This window comes from Hyperolius riggenbachi, chromosome 1 (genome assembly GCF_040937935.1).
Source record: "Hyperolius riggenbachi isolate aHypRig1 chromosome 1, aHypRig1.pri, whole genome shotgun sequence".
NCBI classification, from domain to species: domain Eukaryota; kingdom Metazoa; phylum Chordata; class Amphibia; order Anura; family Hyperoliidae; genus Hyperolius; species Hyperolius riggenbachi.
The window spans coordinates 335,008,349-335,030,304 of NC_090646.1; the positions used below are offsets into that span (position 1 = coordinate 335,008,349).

At 40.7% G+C, this 21,956-nt stretch overlaps 1 protein-coding gene across 1 annotated transcript; it reads right to left on the reverse strand.

The window, feature by feature from the left end:
- Window positions 1-1,734: 1,734 nt before the first annotated feature.
- On the reverse strand, window positions 1,735-21,391 carry CIB3 (calcium and integrin binding family member 3). Its single transcript, XM_068235215.1, has 5 exons — window positions 21,363-21,391; window positions 17,747-17,858; window positions 13,412-13,559; window positions 6,467-6,662; window positions 1,735-1,756 (listed from the first exon to the last, which is right to left on the reverse strand). The coding sequence occupies exons 1-5, from the start codon at window positions 21,389-21,391 to the stop codon at window positions 1,735-1,737; spliced, it is 507 nt and encodes a 168-aa protein (XP_068091316.1).
- Between the last annotated feature and the right edge of the window lie 565 nt (window positions 21,392-21,956).

The following is a 21,956-nucleotide window of genomic DNA, read 5'->3' on the forward strand; positions in this document are numbered from 1 at the left end:
ATTAAAACATTAGCAAAGATAATTTCAGTTATGTTTGAAATTTCACCATATACATCATTTTATCCCATACAGTGTTTTCAACATTTTTAAACTTTTGAAGTTTTTCCAACTTTGTTTGTGTCTGGCTTTACACCATGTTTTGTTACCTACTCTGCTTTACATAATACAAGGCATGTAAAGACAGATGCATTTTTGAAAACCTTTTATTTGACTTTACAAAATCATATCAACATGTAGCTTTGAAAATATACATAACTGTGAAAGTTCAACATAAACTACAGGCTCAGTTTGTGCAAGTGCAAACCTTTGCAGAGAATATCGAACTGAAATGTAAAAGTGGAACTCTAACAAGAACCTTTGGATAGTTTGAGGACATGTTAGATGTTACCTTATTTCCTAGGTATCACTTAGAGGAGGCTGAAATATTCCAAAATGGTAATGCCAACAGCTGCAAAAACAGACGCCTAAAGCCAAAGTCTTTGGAACATCTACTAACATCTACTAAGATTCACTGCGCTGCACCAGAGATCTTTCACCTCCACTCCTACATTTGTAAAATGGTAGTTGTGATCAGAAAAACATTCCCCTAACATACAAATTTCTGCTAAACAGGAATGTGAAAGAAATCTAGCCTATCAAAGTCAACCGATGCGGATCAATTGGCTGGCAGCTAGATAATTAACCAGCTGCTAGGGGCTTTGATTGGTTAAACTTAATTTCCTCCCTAGGTTAGTGGTTATTTCAGGAGAATTTCTTGTTCACCACAAGTAATGGGTATTACCTAAGGCAGGTATTGAAATAAAATCTGTTCAACAAGGAGATAGACAGAAACAAACATTTTACAACATTTTACAGATATTCTAATACATTCCTATTGTATCCACACACAGACAAAACTTGTAGGGAGAAAAAGAGCCCTCGGAGGGTTCTTACCTATTAACTTACCTAATAAGGCTTCCCCCATCCTCAGGAATCCAGTGCTGGCAGCCACAGAACGGCACACACACCAATATTTACAATCTGTGCAGGCGCAGTACAAGCTTGCTCTCAGGCTCCGGTGGGAATAGCAGAGCCCAATCGGGTCTGCATTACTGAGCAGGCCTGACCAGTAGAGAGGACCTGATCGGGCTCTGCTACTGCCACCAGACCCTGCGGGGAAGCTTGTACTGCGCCTACGCAGAAGTGCAGATTGTAAATATTGTCACGCACCGAATTTTCGGAGGCTGCCAGTGCTGGATCCCCAAGGCTGAAGAGGATGGGGGAAGCCTCATTAGGATCCAGATCCTTCTTTTTTCTCCCTACAGGTACACCTTAATTATGCATATCCGTGGTTTTACAAAACTGTCTTCTGAGTTACTTGCGGATTTAAAGAACATCATTACAACGAGTCATGGAACATTATTCAAATATTTGTGTTCAAAATCTATTCCAGAACATTCCAGACTCCCATATGTTTCCGGTGTAATCAGTTCAAAGGAGTGCTGTAAAGTTATAGTGCATATTTACAGTATGAGTGTTTATGACGGTTGGTCAGGATGATAAGATAGCAAAGTGGGAAAGGTAAATAAACCATATGGAGAATGACATCACAGTTCAGATAAAATCCAGGCTGTACATTGCAGTTGCCAGAGGTAGATTAGTTTCCACTTCAGACTATAATTGTTTGAATACGGTTTTTCTGATATTTTGTATAAAATCGTAGTATCAAACTGTCTACTTGAAGGTACAGATGCATTAAATCCGAATGTGAAAAGTGCTTTGGGGAAAAAAAAGAGAATAAAGTATATTAGCAAATCTTTTAATAAACAAATTCTGACTTATTTTTATCAGTTTAATAGAAGCCTTCTTCAAGTTAAACCAAATAATTAATTCTAGATGTTTCTGTCTGCTGTAATCTAAAAGAAATAAAGGTTACAGATTCACATTTACTATCTGATACTCTTCTAATACTACAAGTGTTTAGCTTGAGGGAAATCAGTGAAAAGAGTATTCGGGCTTGTTCACATACTGTACATGGAGAGTGGGCATTTCTGCTTACAGTGTGGTTGTGCTCAGTAGGGAATTGCGTACCACTGATGGCACGCCCCTGGCAGATAACAGCATTCCCTCTGGAAGTATAGGTGGGAAGAAGCCACAGTTAAACCACTGCACAAACATTACATGTAGTATTCAGACTGTGGTTTAGCAATCCCTCCCCTACTGGGTTCCAAGTCAGAATCCCAGCGAGGGCACTATCTGCAAGAAGTATGTGAGTGTGAGTTTCCTTCAAGCACTCAGGTTTCCTCCCACATTCCAAAAACATAAAGATAAGTTAACTGACTTCCCACCAAAATTGGCTGTAGACTACAATGGACATACAACTATGGTAGGGAATAGAATGTGAGCTCCTCTGAGGGACAGTTAGTGACAAGACTATAAATCTGTAAAGCACTGCAGAAAATGTAGGTGCTATATAAATACTAAATAATAATAATTTTAAACAATACCAGTTGCCTGGCTGTCCTGCTAATCTTCTGAATCACACACCTAAAACAAGCATGCAGCTAATTCAGTCAGAAACATTTGATCTGACTGAATTAGCTTGTTCTGGGTTTATGGCCAAGAGTATTAGAGGCAGGGACTCAGTAGGACTGCCAGGCAACTGGTATTGTTTAAAGGGAAATTATTCTTATTATTTAGTATTTATATAGCGCTTCCGCAGCGCTGTACAGAGTATATTGTCTTGTCACTTAACTGTCCCTCAGAGGAGCTCACAATCTAGTCCCTACCATAGTGATATGTCTATGTATGTATTTATCGTGTATTGTATGTATTGTAGTCTAGGGCCAATTTAGGGGGAAGCCTATCAACTTATCTGTATGTTTTTGGGATGCGGGAGGAAACTGGAGTGCTTGGAGAAAACCCATGCAGACATGGCGAGAACATACATATTCCTTGCAGATGTTGACCTGGCTGGGATACGAACCAGGGACCCAGCGCTGCAACCACTATGCCACCGTGCTGCCCATGAAATAAATATTTCAGCCTCCATATCCTTCTCAGTTCAATTGTACTTTAAGAACATATGTTAACCTCCCTAGCGGTAACCCTGAGTCAGGCTCGGACGGAAATCCGCAGCACTGAGCAGTAATCCCGAGTTGGATCCATCTGAGGCGTGGAATGTGCAGGGCTGCTGCAGATCTATTAAGCGGTATGATTTTTAGGGTCTGAAAGATTGTGAAAAAATTGCACCGCTTTTTGAAAAAGAATCTGGAGATAATCATACCGCCAGGGAGGTTAAAGGACACCTGAAGTGAGAGGGATATGGAGGCTGTCATATGTATTTCCTTTTAAAGGGCCACTATTGTGTAACATTTTTAAAATACATATGTATAAAATGTACAATTGATCCAGAGTAAAATGCACTATAAATGTATTTTTACCTATAATGCTGTCACTTACAGTAGATACTAAAATTCTGACAGATCTTTGGACTAGTCCATCCCTTCATGGGATATCATCAGGCTTTTCTTTATTTTCAAAAGCACTTACTGAGTAGCAGTTGCTCAGCCCAACTGCCAAAATGGAGTGCAAGCAAGTAAAGAGACAGCCACCATCTTTGTATAGATCCTTTCCAGGGAGTGATTTTGTAAAGAATAAACAAAATACTGAGATCTCCTGATGAGATGGACTGGTCTAAAGTTATTCTGAAAATAAAGAAAAGCCTGACCCTCTTTACTTGGGGGCGGCCAGGCAGACGGCGGAGGCAGGGGCACGAGGCTGATTCTTGATAGATTTCATGCTGAAATCTATCGGAAATCAGCCTGCGATGTATGGGCAGGCAAAAGATTTCTCTCTGATCATATCTGATCACAAATCGATGTTTCTCTTGGTTGATCTGTCCATACATCGCTAAATGTATGAGCACCTTTACAAAGCAGGGTAAGTATCACAAAAGATGAGCACATCATTTTGGAGAAGCCAAAGTAGAGATCAAGAACAAATAGAATTAATGACACAATCAAACCACATAATGAATAACCTGATATTTTGCTGTACAGTCTACCTATTGAGAACATGCCTTAAGACAGACAAGACAAGGAATGTAAAAACCCCTAAAGTTGATAATATATCCCTTGTGTGCTAGAAGTGGGCTATGTGACCTCAGCTAATATTTTAAAAAATCTCTATGAAAAGATCTCGACTGAAAATAAAATTGCCTGCAAAATGGCGAAAAGGGTTTGCTGTTAAAGCACCTTAAGGCAGGGGTCACACTTATCGGCTTTCGTACGCGTTTTCTGCACAGAAAAACTGACTTCAACTGAGAACTCATTTTAATCAATAAGCAAGGTCACACTTTAATGCAGATTTTGCACGCAGAAAAGAAACTGACATCTTGCGCAATTTGTCAGTTTTCTCTATAAATTACATTAGCTGCTCTAAGGCAGGGTCACACTTGTCTTTCAGTTTTCTGAAAAGTGTAGAAACTGAAAGACAAGTGTGACCTCTGCCTTAAGGTAAATCTGATCAAGTGTAATAATTTGAGAAATTACTCTTCTTTTTTTGCCAAGTAAGGTCTTCTTCATGGTTATCCTAAATATATTTTAAGGACTCTGCTGAAAAGAGCTAAGTAGTGAATAGAAAAATAAATTATATCTTACTTTTATTGCAAAAAGGCTGGCACCACACAAAAGCAGAAAAATAAAAAGATTAGCTTTTTATTAGATTGCCATTAAAATGACAGCCTGGTCAAAAAATGTATAGGCTATGGCGGCGACAGCCCGCTGTTTCAAGCTGTTAAAGCTCTTTTTCAAACAGCTTGAAACAGCGGGCTGTCGCTGCAATAGCCTTTTTGACCATGCTGTCATTTTAATGGCAATCTAATAAAGAGCTAATCTTTTTATTTTTCTACTTTTGTGTGGTGCCAGCCTTTTTGCAACTATCTATAGTGGATCCCGTGAATGCTGGGTTCTGAGGCTTGGGCACACAACAGTTCCACCCTATGGAAGAGTGCTCCTCCAACTTTTCAGTTGATTGTATCTTACTTTTATTGAATTTAAAGAACAGGTAAATAGGTGAAGTGAATGATAGCAAAGAAATATGACTTCCCAATATATATTATAAACATCATTGAAGACGTGTGAAGGCTCTGAATGTCTAATCTTACAATGGAGGAAAAGTTCAGTGATATATTCACTGTAAACTCATGAGTTTGATGGGGCTGCATTCGATCAACAATATGGAGCCGATTCAATTAACCTTTTATCTTAGATACTTTTTCATCTCTGTTTAAAATAACTTTTCAGTACTCTGCAATTATAAAAGTACCCAGAAAAATAGGTGAAAAAGTACTGTCAAAATCATTGAGGATTTTTTTGCTTAAAAGCCATTTTAATAGGATGTGAAAATATCACCTAGGAGAAAACATAGGAGAAAAAGTGAATTGGTTCAGGTCCATTATGTTTACTGGTAGAGATTCCCCACCTACCCAAAAAGAAAGTGAAATTGGATAGGACATAAAATATGCAAAGCAGATGAAGCCATAAAAGAAGCTCTAGACTGGAACCTCCAAGGTTCTCAAACAAAGAGGCAAGCCATAGATTGCCTGGAAAATAACTTAGTTACATGGTTACACAATTATTAAGTTTGAAAAAAATTGAACTCAACCAGAAAATAATAAGCAACACTAGCCTACACCCTCCTATATCCCTGTTGATCCAGAGGAAGGTGAAAAATCCTTATAGGGCATGGTCTAATTAGCCCAAAAGGGAAAAAAGAATCCTTCCCGACTCCAGATGGCAATCAGATAAAATCGCTGGATCAACACCACCGGGTATTAATGCCTAGTAACAACTGTAGATAGAGAAACTAGGAAAGCTGGGATCATGTACTGAAGTGAAGGTCTGAGCCAAAGACAGAGAAATCTGGAAGTTATTCTCAGTTGTCCTATGCTTCTGCATGGGAAGTAGAGGAAATACGTGGTAAGTGTAAACCAGGGTTCAAAGGAGTTTAGCAATATTATTTTAATTATTGTTATTTCAATCAAGGTTAAAGTAACCAATATGAATAAAAAAAGTTAACATTTATATTGTTAAACATTCAGCTGAAAATGTAAAAAGTCTGCTATTCTAAGAAAACTCGGCAAGGAAGACTACTATTATTATTATTATTATTTAGTATTTATATAGCGCCGACATATTACGCAGCGCTGTACAGTGTATATATACTAGTGACATATTTGGTATATTTGGTCTAAATGCTGAATTGGAGTCTTACAAAATAAACTTTCCGTGTAGTTATATGCAGCTTCTTCATAACTTTTTAGGTTTTAGGAAAGTGAAGCTAATCCTTTTCACTGTACTGTCTACTAAATAGTATGTGTCATGCTAAAATGAGCCAGGAAATGGCTAATCATGCAGGTATTCTGTGACAAAGTCTTTTAAAGCAACCTTGATTAAGGTAAGTGCTACAAAGTGTCTTGTGTTACCTGAGAAAGTCAGGAGCTCTAACGATCATGTGTTGGAAATCCTCCAGAGACAGCTTTCCATCGTTGTCTACATCAGCTTCATCTATTACCTTATCACACACTAAGCACACTTCTTCTGGTGTTAGTTCATTCCGTGTAAGCTTGTTCAGTGTCTTTTCCAGATCTGATTTACATATGTAATCATCATTATTAAAATCTGCAAATGATGTCAGAAAAGGACATTTTAGTCTTTATTCAAGTAAATATTACCAAGTGGAATAAAGTCTAAAGAAGCTTGCTACAGAGGCACAGAGAAAAAAATGCCTAAAAATACACGTAGAGCAAGATATGTCCAAAATGGACTACTGATAAAATGTAGAAGGGTGTGTTTAGAAACGAGCCAGCTAATTTGTGCCAACCAAAATAAAACCAGATAATGTGGATATGCTCAAAACAGACATTAGCAAATGTATATAGTATCTTATGGCATATTATAAAATCTCTAATGACATCCTGCCTCCTGATTTTTCTGCTTAAATACCTCCTCATTCTGTGCCTTCTGTCCTAGATGCATCAGCTGTACGACCACCAGCAGGTAATGCTAATGTTGCCCACTGAGTAACTGAGGAGCCACTTAGGTGCAGCAGCCCAACCTGAGATGGAAGAGGTGACAGTGGAGGGTATTGAGGCAGACTTTTCCTTGAAACCCCTTAGTTCCCAACCCCATCCCCTTGCAGCACTATAAGCTCAAATGGCAACCTGCTGCCCTCACCCTCTCTAGCACCATGTATCATCAATGGCTAATACACCACCCCTTCCCGTGCTTGCTTGTCCAGGCATCAATGAAGAGCAACACTCTGCTGCAACAGCCTAACTCAGCAAAAAGGCAGTAGGGCAGGGATGGCCCCTCCTCCATGGGGCCATAAAACTTATCAGTTGGCAGAAGAGGGCAGGTGTTTTGCCACCACCAAGAGCCTGGCATGCAGATGGAGAAAGGAGAAAGTGGGAGTAAACAGGATAGACCTGGACAAAACACGACAAGACACAGAACATTTATATTGCACTTTTCTCCAGGCGCACTCAAAGCGCCAGAGCTGCAGCCACTACGGTGAGCTCAGTAGGCAGTAGCAGTGTTAGGGAGTCTTGCTCAAGGTCTATTTACTAAATAGGTGTTGACTTACTGAACAGGACGAGCCTTGAGCAGTGGCATAGCTAGAGATTATGGAGCCTTTTGGAAAAACTTTCATGGGGTCCTCTGATGTAGGCACCCTTTAGCTATACCATCAGCACCTACTGTATGGATATGAGTTAACTGGCATTCTACATTCTTGTACAATCTACACTGCATATAGTCCATGGGCACTGAGAAGGTGGAGGAACACAAGAAAGTTAATTGTGAATACATTGAGTATCACCTGGGCCCCCTCTGCTCCAGGGCCCCATAGCAGCTGCCATGGCTGCTATAGCTATTGCTACACCCCTGGCCTTGAGTCATAGGCGGAGCCCTTAACCAGGACACTATTCAACCACTGGACAAGATGAGGAAAATTATGTACAGATTTAAAGCTGCTGCAGCTGGATAGGGCAGTCCACTGCTACCCAAAATAGCAAATTTGGGCTCCTGTGGCCACTTGGAAATTTGACCTCCGCCATAGACCACGTTAATTGTGGCTATAGTAGCACCCAGTGGACAACCAAAATGACACTGGAGATAGGTGTAGGGCAGATAGCATCAGAGATTGTGTTGCAGATAGCATCAAAGGGACAGATAGCGATGGCAGGGATAAGTTGTCTGTGCATGTGGTTTGGCTATTATGTAGCTAAACACTACATTGGCAGTAATACTGATAGCCATGGGTGGGTGTAGTCTTATGCGTAGGTAGGGGTAGGTTAGTGTTGGGAGTAAGGAGTAGGTAATAGAGGGTTAGTGTCTACTAGCAGCTTCAAGTGGCACCCAAATTCCAACTATCCACTCGAAACGAATCATAGATCAGGCTGTAACTTTCCCAGCCTGATCCACCCCTACTGCTGCTTGCCGTCCAGTCCACAACTCATGGGCAGGTTGCCAACTACTGCCTTGTCTGGGCATTCTTATGTCACGCTTCCTATCTGCACAAATGCATGAAAAAAAGGAAAAGGAAAAACTACAACTTTATGACGGCAACTACAAAAAACAAATGCTGCTGTAATTTTATGTTTTTATACAAATATTTTTTCCATCACAATCTGCCCCAAATAAGCATTTCCAAAACTGTCAGCATATCTTTAAAGCCTTAGCTTAGTTACTTTTTCAAAAACACAGTTGCTGTGAGTATATCTAAAAATTCCCACTTTGCTGCTGGAGTAATTTGCAGTACAGAGCAAGAGTCATTGGGCCTGATTCACTAACTAGCTGTAATATTGCCATGCACAGACAACTCATGGCAATATTACCGGTACTACCACAGCAGTGTATCGCAAGCAAGTTACGTTATTAGGGCAACCCACGGTACTATGCCCTAACAGTATAACTCACGGTACACAGCTGCAGTAGTACCAAAATATTGCAGTGTGTTGTCTCTGCATATCTAAAACACCTACTGATTTGTGCATAACACAACTAACAACTTTTATAAACATATGACTCAGAGATCAAACCTTGTTTTAGTTGCTGTGTTATTGTGACAAAACAATTCTCACATACAATATACAATTCAACCTCCCAGTATTGCACCAACTGTATACAAACAGGAGGAATGACTGCCCACTCAACCCTTCACATAAATCTCCCTGCATGATAACCCGCCCACACTTTTGTGGCATTGCAAGCTGTTTTCTTGCTAAAATGTTTCAATGAAGAATTCCTTTTTGTATAGGTAGCATATCACTCTGTGATCACCACAAGGAAGACTCCAAAGGATTCCAAAAACTCCTGGATAAATTGCAACTTGGACTGTAATAAAAAATAAGTCTCAGTTCAAATGCCACTACTTGTGTTATAAATCATGCATGATAGGTTGATTGGCCAGGTTATTACCCACACACTACTCCGGGCGAAAGGATAAAATCACATGCTGATCCAGGCTCAACGAATCGGACCTCTCCCCTGTGCACTTGGGGGGTCCCTTCACCGCCTTGTGCCACTGAGTTCTAGTTGTAGCCAGTTCGTTCATCTCCCTATTAGGATGCTGCTGCGCGGGTGTCCCCGCACCTCTGGGGGACTTCTCTGGACTCTTTGCGGCAAGTCTTGCGTTGTAACACCACCTTGCCCCGTGCCTCCACGCTGCACGCTGGGCCGGTCCTGTGGTGTAGACAGTTGCGGTTCTCCCGCGGTCTCTAAGGTGGCCTGGAAAGGGCAAACTTAGCTGACGCGTTTCATCAAATAGGTTTGATTTTTAAAAGGGAAATAGCAAAATCGCTCAATACTCCATCTTGTGGATCCTTACCTCCTCTAGTGGTTTTATGGGAAATAACTTCTTTCAAAGCAAATTTGTGCATTTCCATATAACATTGCTAGCATAATTGCTTTCTTTAAACCTTGATGAGCAATTTTTACTACATTTTCTTTATCCCTAAATTAACCAACTTGCCATGTTGTCTCTGCATGTCAATATTAATGCTAGTTAGTGCATCAGGCCCTTTGTTACTTATTTTCAACATCTAATAAAATATTGCAACTCTCACTTCTATTATATTGATATAGTGGGGATTGCTGAAATTTAAATGACCACTACTGTGAAAAATTGTAAATTTAAAATCCTTAAATCCTTGTATATGCATATGTATAAAATGTACATTTTCTCCAGAGTAAAAAGCCCTATACATTGATGTTTCTACACTGCTGTCATTTACCGTAAGTAGTAAAAACCAGAGTGATCTGACAGGTTTTGGGCTAGTCCATCTCCTCATGGGGGGTTCTCAGGTTTTTCTTTATTTTAAAAAAGCACTTACTGAACAGCAGTTGCTCAGTCCAACTGCCAATATAGTGGGTAAATGAATAGCATCCGATGTCTACCAGGGTGAGACAATATTGAGCGTTTCTGCCAGGGGCGCCTCTAACCATTGTGTCACTCCAGGAGAGAAAATCTGTGCCCAAAGCCCCCAAACCCCCCTCCATGGCACCCCCCCATGAAAAGAATCGTAATACAGCAGCGTTTCACCAGAGAATATTCGTAATGCGGCAGTGTTTCACGAGAAAACAATCATAATGTGGCAGCGTTTCACCATAAAATACACTTATTGCGGCAGCGTTTTACCAGAAAATACACGTATTGTGGAAGCATTTCACCAGAAAATAATTGTAATGCAGCAAAGTTTCACCATAAAATACATGTATTGCGGAAGCGTTTCACCAGAAAATAATCACAATGCGGTAGTGTTTCACTAGAAAATAATCATAATGCAGCAGCATTTCACCAGAAAATAATTGTAATGCGTCAGTGTTTCACCAGAAAAATAATCGTAATGCATCAGCGTTTCACCAGTAAATAATCGTAATGTGTCAGCGTTTCACCAGAAAATAATCGTAATGTGTCAGCGTTTCACCAGAAAATAATTTTAATGTGTCAGCGTTTCACCAGAAAATAATCATAATGCGGCAGCATTTCACCAGAAAACAATCGTAATGTGTCAGCGTTTCACCAGAAAATAATAGTAATGCGTCAGTGTTTCACCGGAAAACAATCGGAATGTAGCAGCATTTCACCAGAAAATAATCGTAATGCGTCAGCGTTTCACCTGAAAATAGTTGGAATGCGTCAGCGGTTCACCAGAAAACAATCGTAATGTAGCAGCATTTCACCAGAAAATAATCGTAATGCAGCAGCATTTCACCATAAAATAACCGTAATGCATCAGTGTTTCACTAGAAAATACACTTACTGTAGGCTGTCCCTCCCTTCGTTAGTGCCCTGGTGATATATATATATAAAAATATATATATATATATATATATATATATATATATATTGTAAGGAACCTGCCTGTTAATGTTAGTGCTTCCGCCGTCTCGGCGTTGTTCCCCTTTGATGATGCAGCTGCTGGAACGCAGGCCGCACATTCTGATAGGCGGAGGGCGCTTTTATAGTACGCCCTCCGCAGATGTGACAGTGCGGTGTCAGCTGATGCTACAGCTGACACCTAGGTAGGTGTACCGCTGTGTGATTGGATGTGCGGAGTGTGGCCGGCCACTGATTGGATGAAAGTTGTATTTAAACTTTCAGAGTGCTCCCAGTCATCGCCCGTGATAAGCATAGCTGTGGCTAGTTGCTGGGTGCGCACTCACATTGTCTAAATTACTGGAACTTGACCTTGGCTTGTATTTGACCATTGTTGTCTGCTGTTACTAACCCCTGCTTGATACCTGGATACTCTTGCCTGCTGCCTGGACCGACCTCTGCCTGTTACCTTGATACTCTTATCTGCTGCCTAGACTGGCCTCTGCTTGTTACCTGGATACTCTTGTCTGTTGCCTGGACCGACCCTTGCTGGTTTACTGGACACTCTTGTTTATACCTGGACTGACCCTTGCCTGTTGCTTGGATAATCTTGCATGCTGACCTTGCATGAACTCTCTCACCTGCTGCTTGGATCATCCACTGGCTATTTCCTGAACCATCTGTCATTACTGACAATCGACGCTAAGGGCTTCATCCTCCTAAATCAAGGTATTTGTCCTGTGTGATACCTATGAACTATTGAACTGTGTTAAACTTGCCTCAGTGGGGTTCTGGTGGGTTATTGTCCTCTCTACTTCAGTCTGTATGCCTTGCATGTTAAGACCTGGGAGTAACCATAGTCAGGAGACAAATAAAGTGTCCTGTTCACGCGGGGGCTGGATAGGTGAAGACCGTGGGACGGGCTCAGAGCCGTGGCACTAGATTGGGGCATAGAGACTGATTGGGGACATAACCTGTCAAGCCTTACAGATATCAAGCCGATGGCTCGCTACATGATAGCCGCTGACAAGCGGCTTCTCCCTATTCACTCTGATCGCCTTCGGTGATCAGAGTAAGCAGCAAATCCCGTTCATGGCGACCGGGCGGGATGACGTCACCGACGTCATGGACGTCGGGACGTCAGAGGGAATCCTGATCCACCCCTCAGCACTGGGGGGGGGGGCGGCGCGGCGAGTAGCGGCGAATCGGCGGTGAGGAGCAGCGATCGGAAACTGCACGCAGCTAGCAAAGTGCTAGCTGCGTGCAGGAAAAAAAAATTGTGAAAATCGGCCCAGCGGGGCCAGAGAAATCCTCCTACGCAGGTTACCCCGAGCTGAGCTCGGGATAACCGGCAAGAAGGTTAAATAGACACTGTTGTTTGTCTTATAGGGTTGTTCAGTGTGTTTAAGAAACACTGTTTTCATTGGTTTTACTATGTTTACTTCAGTTGTACAATAAAGTTCATATATTTGTATCAATTTGTGTGGTGCAGCTTTTGTTTGCAGAACTTATTTTGCTTGCTATAGAAATGAAGATGCATTGAGACGCCATAGTAAATCATGAACGTCATACATTTTTATTAACCAGCTCCTTGTCCATTCTAAGAGTTGTTTTGTAGATGCTTTAAACGTAATCACTTAACAGTTTAAATTGTTTTTAACTCTTCATAGAATAAATGTGTTTTTAGTTGGCCTGTGCACTTGTGGTAAGAAGGGAATAGCCACACTCCCACTGACTGAAACTTCCTGTAACCTCCATCAGATGTTACTATTCTCAACATCCTCCATTCTGATACTAAAAAATATCTCAATCTTGGCTTACCATCATCCCACCCACTTAGCATAGAACCTACCCAATGTTAAAAGCCATGTGAGTTGGTGCTGATCATGAGGGCAAAGCCCATGATCTGTGGCCATCTAACCTACATTGGTCTCAATTCACCGCCCCCACGAGTATAATGTGCCTTGTTCCTTATGCAGTGTAACTTATTGCACTTACATATTCATGTTTTATCAATACAAAAATGTGGTTTCTGCAAGTCCACACTAACCATATATTTTGAAAGCATAATAAGCTTTAAGATCACGTGGAGCCATTTCACTGAGTACTGAGAACATGTCCAGAAAATCATCCAGTGTCATGTTTCCATCACCATCTTCAGAGAAAACTTCAGCTATCCTCTGACGGAAGGGGTTATCCTGAAAGCAGTTGTAAATGCAATGTATATTAATGATCAATCTGTTATTCGTTATTGCTGTAATGGTCTGCATTCATAAGTGACAAATGTACAAAAGCTCAAATTAATGCAATAAGGATATAATGAAGTGTTACATTTCTGGGTCTCTATGATGTGGTAATGTGTGTTTAGTTATATATAATATGCTGTCATGTATTAAACATTTTATTTGGAGAATTTGTATTACATTATAAAAATAAGAATGATCGTATATATGATCTTAAATGTACAATTTACCTGGTAGTTAAAAACCCATATAACCATAATATTTGGTCAGTTGGAACTTTTTGGGGTCCAGTAATATAGATTATAATTTACAGTACTTAAAAAAGTACAAAAAAATAAAAACATTTTTCACGTTATGCGGAACTGAAATTGATGCCAGGATTGAACTAATTAGTATATGGGGATGAAAACGCCAGTTTTACAGTGATTTTAGGAGAGATCAAATTGCCTATCCAAGACTATAGAAAATAGGAGTCCTAATATTTTATCAATGCAAATTTATCTATGCATGAATTTTATATGAACAGGTGAAGTGGTGTAGGTCTGTTTACTGGTCCCCAGATAAGACCACGATTCAGTACACTATATCTATGGATGCTTGCTTTCCAGGGTAATGCATGAGTGTGCTGTTGTATGCAATTCTTATGTGGTTTTAAAGGGAAATGTAAGGGTGTATGGATGGAGTTATACCTTCACGCAATTTTATCTGATTAAAAAGTTTCATTACCACTTATTAGCGCTCTGGATGTGTATCATTATTGTTTCAATTGTATTAATTGCTTTATTTTCATTCAGTTCTTTAGGTAGAAAACTAGAGTGGCAGCAGAACCAACAGGAGGAATAGTTAGTGGGTCACCAGGGAACCAGATATCTACTTTCAGTATATGCTGTACTGTATGTACACTTTGCAGTGCCTGGGGGGCAAAACATTGGCCCCACTTCAATTCACTTTTTCTCCTAGGAGATAATTTTTCATTTTTTTGCTTAAAATAACTTTTTTAGCACTATGCATTTGAAAAGTAATAAAAAATAGGTGAAAAAGTGCTGTAAAAAAAGCAACGCTCAGTATACATTGCCTTCTTAAAAAAAGGAGGTATCTGTGATAATTCAGCTTTAAGTGAGCAACTGTCATTTCTCATGATGCATCACTCATGAATATGCAAATTATCTCTTTATTCTAAAAGAAGGTTTCTGTGATAATTCAGCTTTAAGTGAGCAACTGTGGTTTCCAATGATGCATCACCTAGAAGACAACTTAGGTGAAAAACTGAATTGAATATGGGCCATTGTCTATTTAAACATCCCATTACTGCATCCAAAAACGCAAGTTAAATTCTATCATGCAATGAAAAAAACATATATAAACATGATCCAGAAACACTGCAGCTTTCTCCGGAGCCGAGTTCATTTAGGATTGAATGAGTAAAGGCAGAAAACTGTCCAGCAATCTAATAAATCAAATACTGAATATATTTTTAAAATTATGACCACCTTGTCCTCTAGGCTAAAGAGGAGAAGGACCATGTGGCTTGTTATCACAGACCAGCATTTGTGATGGTATGTTGGCACATTAGTAATGAAGACATAGGTATCTTACATATCTGGGAAGACACTATTAATGCTGGATGATTTATAAAGCTTTTGGAGCAACATATGCCCTGTCCAAATTACATCTTTTTCAAGGAAAACCTTGCTTGTTTTAGCAAAATCTTTGTAAACTGCATGTATAACAACAGCATAGCACCATAATAAAAGAGTTTACAGGCTAAACTGGCCTGTCTGAAGTCCAGCCCCATCACCTTATGAAAACAATTGGTCCAATATGAAACATAAAATACAACAAAGTAAACCCTGAACTGCTGAGCAGCTAAAATCCTACATCTGTCAGGAATGGACAGTTTTTACAACAACGGCAACTAGTCTCCTCAGTTTCCAAATATTTACAAAGTGTGTAAAGTGTAGACATCACATTGTCTCAACTTTTTTGAAGCATGTTCTTGAACAAAATTCAAAATGAACACATTTTTCATATACAGGGTGGGCCATTTATATGGATACACCTTAATAAAATGGGAATTGTTGGTGATATTAACTTCCTGTTTGTGGCACATTAGTATATGTGAGGGAGGAAACTTTTCAAGATGGGTGGTGACCATGGCGGCCATTTTGAAGTTGGCCATTTTGAATCCAACTTTTGTTTTTTCAATGGTGTGCTTGGTTTTAACATAACTTTATTCTTTCATAAGTTATTTGCAAGTTTCTCTTTGTTAACAGCCATTGACGTGTCGCCGAGATTAACACGTGAGGAGCGGATAGAAATTGTGTTGATGTCTGGTGAACGCAGTAACCGGGTCATTGCAGCAGATTTCAATGCAAGACACCATACGAGACCACCCATCTCCCATGCTACAGTTAGCAAACTGCTTGCTAAGTTCGTGAAACTGGTTTAGTGTTGGATTTGCCAAAATGTGGACGCATGAAATCTGTCACTAATGAAGAAACATCAGTGGCTGTCCTAGCTTCATTCAGCAAGAGCCCACAGCGTAGCACTCACCGCATGTCACTGGAGAGTGGCATTAATTGAACATCCCTTCGGCCGATACTAGCTACTGACAAATGGCACCCTTACAAACTCCAACTACTGCCGCTTCTAAACGAGGATGACCCAGATCGGCGCACTGAATTTTAAGAATGGCCAAAACAAAAATTGGAACAGGACCCTCAGATTACACAGAAGATTTTGTTCAGTGATGAGGCAAACTTTTATGTGAATGGTAAAGTTAACAAACAAAACCATTATTGATCTGACACTAACCCACATTGGATAGATCCCTTCAAGACTGTTGGAACAAAAAAATTTATGGTATGGTGTAGTATAAGGGGTACAAAGATAGTGGGGCCATTCTTCATCAATGGAAACCTCAAGGCCACTGGATATGCGAAATTGCTACATGATGATGTGTTTCCCTCCTTATGCACTGAAGCTGGCACGTTCCCTGAGTTTTTCCAGCAAGATGGTGCACCACCACATTATGGGTGTCAGGTTTGTCTTTGGGGTCATCTGAAGGCAATTGTCTATGCTGTGAAGATACGAGATGTGCAGCACCTGAAACTACGGATACTGGAAGCCTGTGCTAGCATTTCTCCTGCAGTATTGCTGATAGTACTGATAGTGTGTGAAGAGTGGGAGAAGAGGGTTGCATTGACAATCCAACACAATGGACAGCACATTGAACACATTTTATAAGTGGTCAGAAACGTGTAAATAACTCATGACAGAATAAAGTTACATTAAAACCAAGCACACCATTGTTTTTCTTGTAAAATTCCCAATAAGTTTCATGTGTCACATGACCCTCTTCCTATTGAAAAAAAAAGATTCAAAATAACCGACTTCAAAATAGTCACCACCCATCTTGAAAAGTTTCCCCCCTCACAAACAGGAAGTTAATATCACCAACCATTCCCATTTTATTAAGGTGTATCCATATAAATGGCCCACCCTGTATTTCATATATTCACATTTTTCAGAAAACAGTCATTTTCTCAGTTCCAACATTTAATATGTTGACTTTGCACTACCTTCAGGATTTGAAAATCATTGCTTTTTGTTTTTATTTACATTTTACGCCAGCACCAGAATGTTGTTTTTTGGTTTTTTTTTTACCAAAGTTGTAAGCAACTACTGCAGAAACTGTTAAAACAAAAAAAATATTCAACTGCTAGTGCTTTCCCTTTCAATGCATGAACTTTAAAATACAGGGAAAAAAATCTAACTGCAGGTGTGGCATAAGCAGTACATTTTTTCTTGCCTGTTTCCTGACCATTCTTATCTCATTAGGCCTTAATAGTCATTAGGAGGTGTCACCTGTTCACAATTCTGCTTATTGTTGTGCTTGGAGAAGTGCATTATTAGAGTTCTCTCTATGATAAACCAAAGCCAAGCAAAGTACAGATACACTTTTAATATGACATTGAGATGGTATTTTGGCTTAAAGAAGAACTTTGCTGTCCCTGTGTATTATGTTAGGCTTCAGTTATCATCCCAGCCTTTCCAATTAGCACATGATGAATTATGAATGAAGCGCAGGATTAGTGTGACACCTGGCAACCTTTGCAGTTATTGCTTTTTTCATACTTTACCTTCAATTCCGGCATGCTGCCTATAAGTTCATAAGGGATCCGTACATCTGGTCTATTTGTGTAGTCTTCTGGGACAAGCTGTGGTGCCAGGTCCCTATATCTGTGGAAAAGCCTAAAAGATGAAAAAGAGCATTTATGGGCAATCTGTACAATGCAGGGCTACAGTGAACCTTGATTGTGGCCTAGCATACAGATCTCAGTCAATATAACAGCAAGGCAAAGGCTACACTGAAAATCCCATATGAATAATAATCTTTTATTTGCCTCATCCAACTACGGAATCCATTTATACTAACACAAACGAGATATGTGTTGTATATAGATATGTGATGTTGTAAATTGCTGAACATGTACACTGATAGTAAATCCGCACAGTGCACTCTCGCCCCCTTCACAGTGTTCCCTATTTCCACTAATTCTTTGGAACCCAGAAATTAGCAGGACTTTGTGGTATGAGTATGGAAGCTTTACCACAACCCCTGTCACCCAGCCAGGCCACCTCTTCTTTTCCCAACAGAGTCACAGACTGGAGCAAGCCCAACATAGAGGCCAAGCAATAGTCACCCACAGTGGAATACAAACAGTTGAATCTAGAATCAAATATTAACCTAAATTCTGGGATCCATTCAAGAGACCACCATTTTTTGTAGCAGTAAAGAAATTACTTTACGTTTCACAACAAGATGTCTTTAGCAAAGAGGGAGTTAAAATATGTATTTTGTTGCACAGCTGTCTTTCTACCCATAGGGAGCTTTCTAGAATTTTTGCTGTTGCCTAAAGAAAGTTTTAAACTTATGCTCCCTGCATACTGAGTACATTGGTGCCAAAGAATGAGGGAAATTGATGCCTCTGTGTGTCAGGCCACTCGCCTCCTCACATTCCCACATGGCAGATGTCCTCCTGGCCACCTCTCCACCTCCAATTCACATTCACTCTCACTTTCTCTGAATGTTCCTCTCCACAGCCTGCTTATTTCTCATCTTCCTCTCTGCAGCACAGTATCCTCTTCATTGTCTTTGTAGTACATGTACTCCTTCTATGCCAATCAGCAGCACATTTATTACTTACCTCTCTTTCTGTGGCACCTGTGTGCCATCTCCTCTCTTCTGCAGCACATTTATTCCTCCCACCCAATGTAAACTGAATTAAGTCAAACACAGTTGGGATTGAAATAAAAGTCTGAAGACAGAACAAAATAGCTATATACAACTAAAAGTTTAATGTAACGATCGGTGTAACACAGAGAGGGTCTGATTACCGGTGAACTGCAGTATCACCGAAAATACAGAATATACCGAATTATTGATGATCTGCAGTATCACCGATAATCAGATATATCTACTAACCTCTGGACACCTGATATAACAAGTGAGTGTAAAGTACAACAGCAATACTTGGAGTACTGCACAGAAGTATGTTCCTTCCGTTGGCCTAGACTCCCCCGGGGGAGGAGCTAGGCTGAGAGTAGGAAGGACAGAGTGTGGGTGACACCAGAGAGAGGGTGTCACTAACAGGTCTGGGAACTGCCTCTAACAGTAAGGCCAGTTCTCGAGGTCGGGCAAGCCAGGTCGTAAACACACAGATAGATAAGGTACAGATTCAGGAGACTGATACGTAATCCAATGGACAGGCAGGGTTGGCAACGGAGTATTATAATAGCAAGGTACAGAATCAGGAGGCAGATACAGAGTCCAGGAACGAGCAGAGTTTTGGCAACAGGATATCAGAAATAGCAAGGTACAGGATCAGAGTTCAGAGGAATAGTCAGGCAGGCAGAAGGTCATAACAAATAATACAGTTCAATATTCCTGACGCTAAGGTGTGAGTTCCTTGATCATCAACACCTTTGGAAACTATGCTAGAACACAGATACAGACAAGGTCTGAGTGCTACCACGTAGTGATCGCAACGGCAGACAACAAGAGAATGACCAGCACCCAGTATATATAGCAAAGCGCTCTCCAGCGCCTCCCCTAACTGCTGGACCAATGGCAGGTGGTGAAAATGTCAGCTGACCCTTTTCTGGCTGTCATATAAGTTCTGCCTCTCAGCGCGCGCGTGCGTCCTTCTGAACCTGTGTGGACTAGCAGTCCCAGCCACACCAGACATGTCTTGTAATGTGACCATTGATTCAAACGCGGGAACCGCCGCCCCACTCTCTAAGCGAGCGGCGGTTTCCCCGCGTCCAGCCGCAATGTCAGCTGCTTTGCCATGCATGCAATCCGCCGCATCCAACGCGGACTCCACCACTCTGCCCATGTGGCATGCGGCGGTTTCTTCGCGTTGTGCCGCCATGTTAGATGCGGAAACAGCCGCCTCACTCTGAGCCCTTGCGGCGGCTTTTCCGCGTTTCCTCACATTTAAGTTTCTTTTTGCTCAATTAAATATTTTCTTTGGAACTTTCACTAGCAAGATTGCCTAAGGGCTGATTCACACTTGGGCAGATGCAGAATGAAAACAGTAAGCATATCCACGTGGAGGATGCGTTCCATCCGTTTTGCATCTGCATGCAACAATTGAACCTATCTATTCTGCATCCGCACCCTGTACATATGTCCGCCCATCCGCTCCTGTGTTGATCACGTACACCCGTATACATCGCCGTTCACCTGTCTCACTGCTGCTGTTCTGTCCATCTATTCAACCGGGAGGTCAACAGAAGCATGGGGCTCTCCGTAGGCTGAGGCAGGCCAATTCTCAATAGCAACAGGGAGAATTTTCATTGGTCCAACATGAACCAATGAGAATTCTTCCTGTTGCTGAGGATTCCCATCGGTCTTTTGCAGCCCATTGGAGATCCCCATGTTAATACCGGCCACTGGGTTGTTTAGAAGGGACTGAGCAGCAGCGATGGGTGGCGGGACATGAGTATTTAGTCACGGCGGCGATCGAAACGGGCAACGTGGATGCTTTGACTAGGCTAGTGAGAACAGACAGTGTACTTTCTCATAGGCTTTCATTGGCGACATTTTCCCTTTCAGTCATGGAAAAGGTGCCAAGTTGGGACTCTGCGTTTCATGCTGCATTCCATAGCGAACGGTTCCATGTTTTTTAACAAGTGGAAGCTGTTCCTATTTTCAACATAGGATCCGCTTCCTGCGTTTAAGCGGAGCTTAAAAACGTCCCAAATGGGTACGTTTTTAAGCAAGTGTGAAAAGGCCCTAATAGTCATTTGTAATTTTAGCAGTTATCAGCAGATTTTACACATTAATGAAATTAGTCAGACATGAAAAATTCCTGATAAATGATCATAAAGATGCACAACTACACTATCAACCACACCAAAACCACCAAAAACTCTAGAACATGGCATAGGGATATTTTACAGCCTTGCATGCAGTGTCCAGTTATTTTTACAAACTTTCAGTGCAGGACATATGAAAGTAGTCATGTGCAATTGTTTTTAAGAATCTGTTAAAAATGAAATACCAATACTGTGCTCTGTGCATTGATTGCTTTGTGTTTTTTTATTTTGTTTTTATCCAGAGAGGTCTGGTGTCTACGGTCATTTTGGTCCACTACAAAAGAGCTCTGGTTCTCTATAACTTAACTACTGTGGTACCCTGTATTGCTACTCCTAAGTTCTGCACATAGATAACCACTCTATCACTCTTACCGATGAAGGCCAAAACAGACTAAGGCCATAAACCCACTAGGATCAATTTTCTGAGCGCTTTGCGATTTGAAAAGCTCTTGCTTATGCAATGGTATGGGTGTAATCCCACTTCAGGGATGAGATTTTATAAAAATCACCCATAGCATTGCATTAGCAAGATCTTTTTCAAATCAATAGCGATTAGAAATCGCTCCTTGTGGGTTTCTGGTCTTAAACAACTCTCTGCAAGTTCCACTCCAGGATCAAAGTTTATCCTAAACCTGTGGATTTGTCTATGTAAAAACTCATTGAATAATTGAAGTGATGCATCATCATGTTGCATCTTGCGCACATGGAAGTGATAACTTTTTATTTTTCTCTGTTTTAAGAAAGCAATACTGACCTTAGCAATGAAGAAGAAACCTGTTAAGGTAAGTATGAATGAAGACTTCACTGAGTTATGTAAATACACAGATTACTAAAAAAAAAAAACCTCGATGTTGTTATTTGTTATATATGTTACGGCCAGAACCCGAAGTCTGGCAACTTTGGAATCTGGCCGGTCAAAACTAGAAGTGGCCGTTACACTGCGGCCAGTACCCGAAATGAAATGAT

Excerpts from the sequence above, each read along its gene's own strand:
- CIB3 (XM_068235215.1), bottom strand. The coding sequence starts at position 21,391 with ATGGCCTTAGTCTGTTTTGGCCTTCATCG. Across the intron at positions 17,859-21,362 it reads GTCTGTTTTGGCCTTCATCG|GCTTTTCCACAGATATAGGG; the intron begins GTAAGAGTGATA and ends TTCATCTTTTAG. Across the intron at positions 1,757-6,466 it reads AGAGCTCCTGACTTTCTCAG|CACTTTTCACATTCGGATTT; the intron begins GTAACACAAGAC and ends TTTTCCCCAAAG.